At 44.3% G+C, this 10,831-nt stretch overlaps 1 protein-coding gene across 1 annotated transcript in view; it reads right to left on the reverse strand.

Moving 5' to 3' along the window:
• Positions 1–9,360: 9,360 nt before the first annotated feature.
• FAT4 (FAT atypical cadherin 4) overlaps positions 9,361–10,831 on the reverse strand; it is a 132,713-nt gene continuing 131,242 nt past the window's right edge. Inside the window, exon 17 of the mRNA XM_009642236.1 lies at positions 9,361–10,821. Within this exon, the coding sequence (XP_009640531.1) occupies positions 9,361–10,821 (1,461 nt within the window). The remainder of the gene's footprint in view (positions 10,822–10,831) is intronic.

Below are 10,831 nucleotides of genomic sequence, written 5' to 3' on the forward strand. Positions count from 1 at the left end.
TTTAATTTAATATAACCTCCCTCGTAATAAACTACTCATTACCGCAGTTAAAATCTCCAATCACAAAAATCACCTACGTTGAAGTAATGACACCGTTTCTTACCCTCTTTCACATTACTCAAGCTGCAAACTACTTCGGAAACAAAAAAATAAATGGATCAGCACCATAAACATAACAGGATTAGAAAGCCCCCAAATGACACCCATAGTACATGATTTGCCCTAGCTGAAAAGTAATTTCCTAATAAAACTGAGGTTACAAGTTTCGAGCATCACTGGCACTTACCAGGAATGATCTTCAGATGAAGTAGGGACCAACTATCATCCTCTGGGACCTGTTTGTTGCCTTGGGATCTGTCTTCTGCCCGCTGTGCTTTGAGTGATTGGGTGGTGCTGTTAGTGCAGCCAGCGCACCGCAGATTCTGCGGGGAATTTTAATAGAAGTATATTCGATATAGATAAAATAATCTGGTTATCTGGCTTTCCTGTGGTATTTCTGGGAAGCCAGACTTTTATGCAATTTCATAATACAATTGCTGAAACGTTGGGGTGCTGCTGTAGATTAGATACATTAATTTTTTGGCTTTGAAAGGATTGCATTCTTACACGCTGTTACCTTTAAGTGCTTTCAGCTTCGATTAAACCTCAAATAAAATCTAGTTTCCAGTCTATGTCATCTATATTCATTCTAATTCAAAACCAGAAGTGCAGTCAGATGAAACCGTACAGCGGTATCTCAGAGCCAGTACCCGTTAGTGTAGCAGTACCCGGGCCATCAGGGCACTCCCCTGCTTGTACGATGGGTCGGACGGGTCAGCACCTACCAGCAGACACGGCAACTCCTTTCCAGCCCACACACTGGAAAATAAGTATACAACTGGAGGAATGGTTTTGTGTCCTGACATGGTCTTGGGGACTACATCCTCAGGTTGCACAGTTCTGGCACGTAGCAGCCAAGAACCATCCTTGGCTGTACTCAGAGCCTCCTTCACTTCCTTCAGAAGACATTAAAGTTGAATTTCCCAAAGAAAGGGATGCTTGCTATTGATTGTCATCACTTCTGCAGCCGTCATTAGAAAACATGCCTCTTTCCTTGCTGTCCCGAAGTATTATTTGCTCACCTGTCCATCCAAAAAGCTTTTGAAGGAGAACATGGACAAGAAGAAAGATGACAAAACACTGGGAAGATGGCAAGCTTTTGCCTATCCTTTTTCTTGGTGATAGTAATGGGTTCAGACTAAAATGCCAAACAACATCCCACTCCAAAAGCGTTTTCTCCCTTGTAGATAAATATTTAGGCAGAAATTCACAGACAGTTAGGAATGCTGTCCCGGTAATATTGCAAGAAACGGCTGCCTTTGGGACCCAAGCCTGGTTCAAGTGTCCTGAGGCTGAGTTTTCTGTATCAGAGCTCACACTCCTTCTCAAGACTAGCGTCCTGCCTCTGGCACTACGGTGAAGTCATTTTCTTCCTAATAACGTGTCTTGTTATTGTAACCCCCTTCTACAAATCCGGGAGGTGTCATCAGCCTTATCTCCGCATCATTACAGAAATGCATGTTCTGCCATGTGGTGTTATCCGGCTCTACAGAGTCCAGCCTGTTTTGATGATTGCAATGAATTCTACAGGTGTAAAGAAAATTGTAAAAAATTGTTCCTTTTGCTTTTCAATATGCTTACCAGCAGTTATTGTAAGAGAGATAAACCATTCCTGTTCTCGCTTGGCTTTCTACAAACTACAAAGAATTCTTATAAAACACATCGTGTCGTTGCCAAGCTTTAACAAACTGTTTTAATAAAGACTTACATTATTAAGAGGGAGTTGTATTTTAAAGGAAATTACGATGCATATTTGGAAGCATTCTAGATCATTACACCAAAGCGTGCTTTCTGAATGACTCAACGATATCCATTTCTCATCTGTATATGTCCTTTTATATTCGTGTTTGCTTTTTATATTAATGTTTATTTCTTATTCCCTAATTTGCTGGTTTAGCTAATTGCACAAGGTATGCAAGAACAAGCACTAATTACTAAATCAGACTCCGGCTTTTAAAAGACTCGGGGGAAATAAAGCAACAAATGGGAAGACAGGGACCTGTTTATTTTCCCTACTCCTTGCCTGACGGGCTGCACAAAGACTCAGAGCATTTTAAGAGAAGGCACAGAATTATACGGAACGGTGGCTTGGGTTTTTTTCTTACTGGGGGGAGCGAGAGGTTGCTAATCTGTTTTCCAATCATGGAGTCTTGCCAGGGAATTTGCAAGGTATTAATTGCCATATGGAAAGCATGTTCGTGGATGTCTACATACATACGTTGCCATGTGTATGCGTCAACTCACGCATGTGTGCATAAAACCATCCTCCTCTGTAAAGAGAGTGCTTGTTGACATTTTTTTTTGTTCAGGCTACGCAACAGTCGCTGATCATGCACACCTGAACTGTTCCCTTGTGTGCGGAGATTGTGGTGATGAGGGCGGTTGATGTGGGTGGAGGTCCTGGGAAAAACACATAAAATTGTCATTCCACCACGGCCTTCCGCGTTCTGCTGCTGCTCCCTCGATCTCTTCTTCTACTCCTGGCTTTTCAGCCTGGCACATCTTTTCACATTGAAGTTTCTGCTTTATGATTTCCACCCCGAGCTCTCTCACTTTCTTCCCTTGACACTTTTAACAGAGTAGTTGACCAACATGTGAGTTATCTGAAATATCACACGTCATCCTTGGGGCTCAGGCAGAAGTCTAGTAAGACCGTAATGACTTCGGCTTTTAATTGGTATGCCGTTGATTTCTCCCGACTGAAACAAATTTTTGGATGTGGGGCTTTCGTCTTCATTCTCTTCTAGCTGACACTGTTTGGCGACTCCCTGAAAATGCTCCCTCTAAAAGGGATTTAAATCAAAGTTAAGTGCATTGACTTTAGCATTCCTGTCTACCGGTGCTTAGGAGGAGCCATTTCTACTCATTCTCCATCTATTGCCTTAGATGCATTCCTGTTGTAAGGGAGGGGGGAAAGCCACACCTTGCTGGATCCTCGTTCTGCCCCGCGCTGCCAGCAGAGAAGCAGGAAGATTGTGTAAGATACGAGATGATGCCGAGCTGCAAGCAGCCGCAGTACGATCCGTGGCGACCACACGGAGCAGGCGGAGCGTGCCCCTGTGTGACTGGCGTAAGGCACTGCGCAGGGTCTTCCCATAAGCAGCCCTTGGTGAGATCCGAGCTGAAAAAGGGCTTGAGGGAGCTCGAGCCAAGTTGGTGGAAACTTCTGAGAATTGCATCCATCCCCCCAAACAAAATACTTCGTGGGAACCACAGAACAAGACACTTTTTCTTCCCTACCAGTAAATGGCAAATTAGAGGAACAGATTTTGGTCATTCATGTGGAATTACTTCAGAATGGCCCCTGGAAACCAGCCCTTCACTTTGGTCTGAGGCAAAAGATAGTATTACTTTTGAACTTGCCCTCAGCTAAGGCTCCTGGAAACCTCAAAGCATGCTGTAAGGGCTCCTGTCCTTGGGTGGTGCCAGAAGCAGATCCCAGCTGAGGCCTGCAAGGTGGCCTGGTCTGACAGGTACCGCGCACAAGATGGCTTCTACCCAGTCTCTGCTGAGGTGTCTCATCGTCAGCTGGTTAAACTTCAAGCAGTTTTCATCATTCATGGTAGACACGCTTGTCAGTATTTTCATAGAATCATAGAATCGTTTAGGTTGGAAAAGAACTTTAAGATCATCTTGACCTTGGCTGGATGCCAGGTGCCACCAAGCCGCTCTATTGCTTGACCCAATACCAAGTCCAACCGTTAACCTAACCCTGCGCTCCCACCGCTAAACCATGTCCCTAAGCACCTCATCTGCCCGGCTTTTAAATACCTCCAGGTTTGGGGACTCAACCACTTCCCTGGGCAGCCCATTCCAATGCTTGACAACCCTTTCATTGAAAAAAAATTTCTTAACATCTTCCCAATGGAGAATGCGATCAATTGAATTGCCCAGTGGATTTGTTTGAGCAGGTTGCCAAACTTTCTGGCACTGCTTTTGCAGACTCTTCCCTTTATGTTTAGAAGTTGTTGAGAAATTTGCCTGCTACTATTACAGTGCTATTATTTATTTATTTATTGTACCTGCTCCTAAATGAAATACATGTGGCCATAAATTTGAAGAGTGATTCTGTTGCAAATTTACTTTGTGAAGGCCAGAGACAAAGGTACTTTTAAACACAAAAACCCAACTTAGAAACACTCTATCTGCTGCTGATCATCCCAGTACAAAGGATGATGAAACCTGGAAATCACTGGAAAAAAGAAAAGACTGTAAAAATTACTAAGAATCCAACTGGGTTTGTTTGCTGGAAAAAGATCCTGTAAGGCTTGGCTGAAAGAAAAGTGAGGTTCATACAAAATATAGGAAAGGCCAACTAAGTGCAAATATCCAAATTTTCGAAAAAGACAGGCTGTGATGCTCACCGACAACCTGAACACGCGCTGCCAGCCATCCTCATTAAGGGCTATTTTTAGAAAAGCAAAGTGAGCACGTTTGGAGGAACAAAGCACTGACTTCACAGAGCAGAGTGAAGATTGCTGGATGAATATGTAGATGGACATGGAAAGGGATAAAAGGGTGAGCAGTAAACCACTAGCCTGAGAAAGCGGAGACATCAACCTTTTCACTTTCTTTTTCCCTCAGCCCTGCTTCAAAAAATAGCCAGCTTTTTTCTTAATCATCTTTTTCTCCTCATTCTCCTTCCCAAATTTCAAAAGATCCACAACAGAAACATTAATTAGGTGTCTCTTACAGATTTCAGTTAAGAAAATGCCCTTTACACAGCAACATTTTTAAACTAAATACTTGCACTGAAGGATAATATTATCATTTGCATTTTATGCTTCAGAAATATAAGCTACAAGACAACCAAAAAGGCGGTACTCTCAAAGTGGCACAGGGGGTGATCAGTAAAAGCACACAATACGTCATCTCAGGGGCACTTCAGATTCTCATCCATAGGAGCTGGCTGGCAAAAACTAAATACGATCAACGTTACACAGAAGAAATGAATTAACTACAGTAAATCGCTGCCGCAAAGCTAGATTAATTTGCCGATATCAGCTCAAGGTGCTCTTTGGACTCCTCATTTGTGACTCTGATGGAAAGGTCTTCAAATGTATTGGTGCTAGAGAAGTGGTACGCATCTCACCTGTTTCTTTCCATAACAACACAAAGGGGAAATGGAGGGTGCTGGACATACCTGGAATCACAGGATCATTCAGTTGGGAGAGACCGCTGGAGGTCATGTGGTCCAACGCCCCGCTCAAAGCAAGGCTAGTGATGAAGTTAGATGAAGTTCATCAGTATGGTGTCCAAGCAAGTTTTCAGTATTTCCTGGGACAAGGGAATTATCGCTGCTGGACAATCTCTTCCAGCACATGATCGCTCCCATTGCCAGAATACCTTCCATCATATCCAGTGGGAATTTACCTTATGAGCACTGGCAGCTCTAGTCCTTTTAGCTGTGCACCTCTGAAGAGTGCCTGGCTCTATCTTCTGTTTTTGAAGGCATCAGTTAGATCCTGCACCCCTTTCCCACCCCAAGCCTTCTAATTTCCAGGCTGGAGTAACATGGCTCTGGCTGGATTTTGCATTGCTAACTGATACTCTTTGATACAGGTTGTGGTCTTCAGCGTAGACTCATAGGCCGCTTGTCGATGGGGGATGTTTTCACCAGAATGCGGGACTTTATGTAACTTTTTAATGTAGTGTGTCTATTAATTTTGTGGTTGTTAATTTATATAACTTTGATGAAAAGTATTGGAAGGTCTCGAATCAGACAAATCTAGGTTTCACTTCTTTTAGTAATTTATCCCCTTAGCAGAAATCACAGTATTTCAAAACTCTTGTTACATTTTCCTTTTCATGGGTATACAAGAGCACACTGAGTAAACCTGCCATATCCCTGTGCATTTGCATCTGGTTAGTCATCAGGAGAAAGCATCCCCACCTGAGATGGCAATGACAGTTCAGCTGTAGCCGCCTGGAAGAAGGCGGACAGTGGCACAGTTCCCTCCCTCATCCCATGGGAAAGAAGCAGGAGCATCTCTCCGCAAGCTGCTAGCAGAAAGACAGGTCACCAAGTCAAATTGCTGACAGGAGATGCGTTTGGAGGCTCCTGTGCACTGAAGGGAGCAGTGCAGACTGTTTTCCCTTGCACACATTTGTGACTTCTAATATGTCCCAGACCTTAAAACAGGACCATGCAGTTCTGATGATGATCTGGGGGAATTATGCAGCTCAATCCTCACAACTCTAATAGTAAACTTTGGATGATTGTTTCACAAGAGCCACTTGGAGCCCTTCTCTGATCCTCACCATGAAAGAATTAAAAAAAAAAGGCAGCAATGGATCATACATTTAAGTGTCAAAAACATCTCTATGTTTTTCAGAAAGAGGGAAACAAGGATATCAGTAAAATATACTTTTATCTATTGTAGAAAGTGCCAAAATTTAGAGGAATGCACTACAACTGGATAAACAGTAAACTTCAACCTGCATTAAAGTTATGTCTAAGTCCACACTGCATATTACTTTCCTTTAACGAAACTTTTTGATAACCTCGAAATACTCAACTGGTATAATGCAGCTCTCAATATGTTTGGTGTTACATTTAAAAAGATTTCATTTGTTGAAGTTTTCATGGGTTATTAAAATCACTGCTTGGATGTGGTACAGATTGTATTAAAGGACAATATTCAAACTAAACATACAGCTTTTTAACAGATGTTTAATTACAGCAGCTTCTCAGACTCCAAAATCATTTGTGGATCTCTTGTTATTTCAGATGAAACTACTTACATACAAATGTGGGCTGCTTTGGCCTGTTATCTTTTCACTATTGTGGGGCAAGACGACATTTTCAGCCAAAAAGAGTCAGTTCCTCATTGCTGGTTCTGAGACAAGCTGACCAAAAAACTCTAAACGAATAACAGATAAAACCCCCTTGAATTGTTATTCTTTTTCTAAATTCTTTAAAGAAAATGCCACCCATTCAAAGTGTAACCTCAGAACTCACCTCTTGCCTGCAGTCAGTTTTTTCACCCTTTGCATTCTCCAACACGTTGTCTAAGTCTGATTTACTCTCTTATAAATACCCAAGAGTGCAGTTATTTATTGTGCAACTGCTGCTTTACTCACACTCTGAACTATCTACGTACTGGAAAGCTGCAGCTTTGAGCGGAGGTGGAAGTTTTGGTTAAGAAAAGCAAACCCAGTTGCTACTACTAAAGCCCTATGGACTACAATACAGTTTTATTATGTTATTAGAAATCTGAAAGTGGATTTGGCACTTTTTGACGTTATCTTAGGCTTAACAGTGTCTCGCCACCATCTCTTCTCCATCTTCCCGAGCTAGGAGGAAGCTGGAGCTGGTTTTTGGTCATATCAAGGTGGCTCATGAAACCCAAGCGGTCTATGCCGAATGCTTCTCTCGCCCTTGGTGAGATCCATCCCTTTGTAAGGGACAACCGTGCTGGACTCAGTGGGACTTCAAGAAGTGCCTTGGGCTTGCGCTGTCCATCTGCAGAGAGATTTACATTTAATTTCCACCATGATACCAGCGCTGCCTTCACTGTGAATGAACTCTGAATGCGTAATTTTACATCATCACCTTGCTTCTTAAAGGCCATTTTCTGAATAAAAGGCTAGTGAAAGGGAAGAAGTGGAAACTAGAGAGGGAGAGAAGATGAAAGGTTTCCAGTAACACACACTAAAGATTTTAAATAAATATTTTAATTCTATTATTGGCATTTACAGGTAGAAAGCATACAGTATGTTACAATTTTATCAAAATGTGAAAAATATGGATGTTACATAAGTAACAAATGTAAAAAAAGTATTTTTCTTACCTTCCCTGAAAGTAAGAAAACTATTCGGCATAGGAAAATATTGATATAAAAACACAGCTTAGGTAAAAAAAAAAAAAAAATTTGAAGTTTTTACACAGTACGATAGGTTCATCAGATCTGCATGAAGATGTAAGGACTTTGTGAGGTTCTACTTTAGCTAAAACTTTAGGGAATCTGGGACAAATGGTAAGCTACATTAATGAATCTACAAGTAGTTTTCCCTCATATCCGCTCCAAAATGCTAGAGTGCAGTAATTTTCTATACAATAAATAATTCTTCAAAGTTTCCACCATAGAAAATCATATAATGCAGAAAATGCCACTCCAACGTCACAAAGGCTAGGCAGTGCTGTAATAATAATTACGATAATACTTATTATAGTGCTTTATAATGTCTAAGCACTTCAGACGAGTTAATTAATTAGCCCTCACCACACCCCCGTGAGGCAGGCGCGGAAAGGTTATTCCTACCTTTCCATAGGGATGGGAAAGTGAAATCTGGGGGAGAAGCATGGGCTGCAGCAGCACAGCTGAGCGGAGGGACCGGGAGATGTGGAAATCAGAGGTTTTTTTTCCCTCCTTGCTCTGGCTGATCGTGCTGCTGCCGTGAGCCAGGCTACCTGGCTGGGCTGAGAAACGCCGACCGCTCCTCTCCCACTGGAAACACTGGGGGCGGGGGGGCAGGGATCGGGGTTAAGCATCCCGAAAATATTTCATAGAGATTCAGAAGCTCTCACACAACTTTGTCAAAAAATCCCCAAACCAAATCAAAACAAAAGATTAAAAAAAAAAATAAAAAATAAAACCCAAACAAATAAACAAGCTGAAAAGAAAAAAAAAAACAAAAAACAACCTCCTAAAGTGCTGACTGGCTTGAGCTGCTTCTAGCACCTCTTGTGTGGAATAAGACTTATAGCACTGCTGCCAGCAATTATTCAAGCCGATTTCATCACATCCATCATGTGAGCAACTGCAGGATATGGTAACTACGTTTTCTGAGAGGCCTTACTACCGTAATTCCTTCATTCACCGTCCTTCTTCCATGTACTTTTTAAGGAAAATTAAATCCTCAATACTCTTGCATGGTAAAACATGTTAGTAGCTGGAGACGATATGCACATCCTTCACAATTAAACAACAACAAAAAATTAGTTCATTTTCAGAACAAAGCATTATTAATTTAAGAATCACAAACCAAACAACGGTAAATAGGAAACCCTTTTCAAAGGCTGCATGCCCAATATCTTGTTTTCAAATACAATGCATGCAGGAGAAATAAATTCATCCAAGCATAATTAAATTAAAAATGTTTTAAGTCTCTTTCAGCAGCATAATGGTTATTATTTTTAAAGTCTCCTCCAACCAAACTGGCCTGGGGTTCAAATGCTGACCTTTGCTTTTCTACAACCATATAATGGTTTGACCGGTCCCCGTGGCTTTGCACCGTGGCAATACCAGGAGATAAAGCCTACACATACTGTTCTGCTTCTCCCTCCTTGGGAACAGGCTTCGTTGTACCACCTTTGCTGTCTTCATTCGCTGCTGCTGCTGCTTTCTCTGGAAGTGATGCCAAATCTTTGAAAACATCCACATAATGCCCAAAGCCCGGGCCCCAGTTCAAGAGGTTGTCCCAGTTGAAGCTTCCTGCTTGCTGCCCCAGCTTCACAGGCAGGGAGCTCTCCCCGGCGCTGGCGGCGGTTGCCTGAGCCCCCACCGGCCCCCCCTCACCTCGGCGGCCAGGGTACCGCCGGGGCTTCAGCCTGGCCCCGTAGTTGTCCTCGTCATCCGCATCGGACTCATTGACCTGGGATAACTTGGGCATCCTGGAGGTGTACGCTATGGGCTTATCCCTGTCATACTCCATCTCTGAGCAGGTGAAGGACTCGTGGGAATCGCTGTCAGAGGAGGACTCGGGCGCGGGAATACCATCGGCCGGGTTCCTCGTCCGGGACAGCGGCCTTCTGCAGTCCTCCTCAGAAGAGGACCGGCCATGGTCTGCGCTGCAGATGCTGGGGTTTCTGGGGCGAGGGGTGTTCAGTCTCTCCACCTCTTCGATGGACAGCCCCACCGGAGGAGCGGTCTCCAGAGGGATCTGCCCGATGGGCTGCTTCAGGCGGCTTCCCGGTCGGGAACCGTGGCTCGCCATGGTCTGTGGACTCTTACTTCTCCTCCCTAGTCGAGTGGCGTAGTTAAAAATACCGGGTTGGCAGACATCATTGTGCATCTCCAGTGGGCTCCCTTCCCTTATGGCAAGGTGCAGCTCCCTCGCCGGACTGTGCCTGTAGAAAGTCGATGATTTGGAGAAGGGTGCAGGACTGTGCCGAGACAGGGGGTTGGGAGTAGGGCACGCCGAGTGGCTTAAAGATGTTGTCCTCAAGCCCTGCCCGTAGGCAGGCTGGTAGGTCAGGCTGCTGGCTCCCAGGGGCATGGGGGACTGCCGTGCGAAGCCCAGCGGGCTATGCCTCTGGATGGAGAACTTGGGCGTGTGGCTCCGAAACTGCTTGTAGTGCTGGATGATGTCAGCGTCCGAGGGGGCGATGCTGCTGGCGTTGTCGATGTCGTAGTGCTCGATCTCGGGCTCGGGGGAAGCCAGCGGGGCGCTGGGGATCGTCTCCGTGGTGTGCGGGATGTCGGTTTCATCATAGATGAGATACGGGTTTTCTCTTTCAATGATATCGGGTTTTGGGTTCCCTTCGGGCTGCTTCCTGACTGTCATGTCATCACCATAGGGCGGGATGTTGTCAGGGTCATCAAACGCCACGTTCTCGCTCCCTTTTTTCTTCTTCTCCTTCGTTTTCTTCTCCTCTTTTGGAGCTTTCGATTTCTTTCCTCGGCACTGGTTGCAGAGGATGAGGCTGAGGACCAGGAGCGCCAGGACCGTCGCGCAGCTGCCCACGATAGCCGGCACGGCCCAGAGGGGCAGGGACAGCTCAGCAGTG

This window comes from Egretta garzetta, unplaced genomic scaffold (assembly GCF_000687185.1).
Source record: "Egretta garzetta isolate BGI_Z169 unplaced genomic scaffold, ASM68718v1 scaffold467, whole genome shotgun sequence".
Classification (NCBI taxonomy): Eukaryota; Metazoa; Chordata; class Aves; order Pelecaniformes; family Ardeidae; genus Egretta; species Egretta garzetta.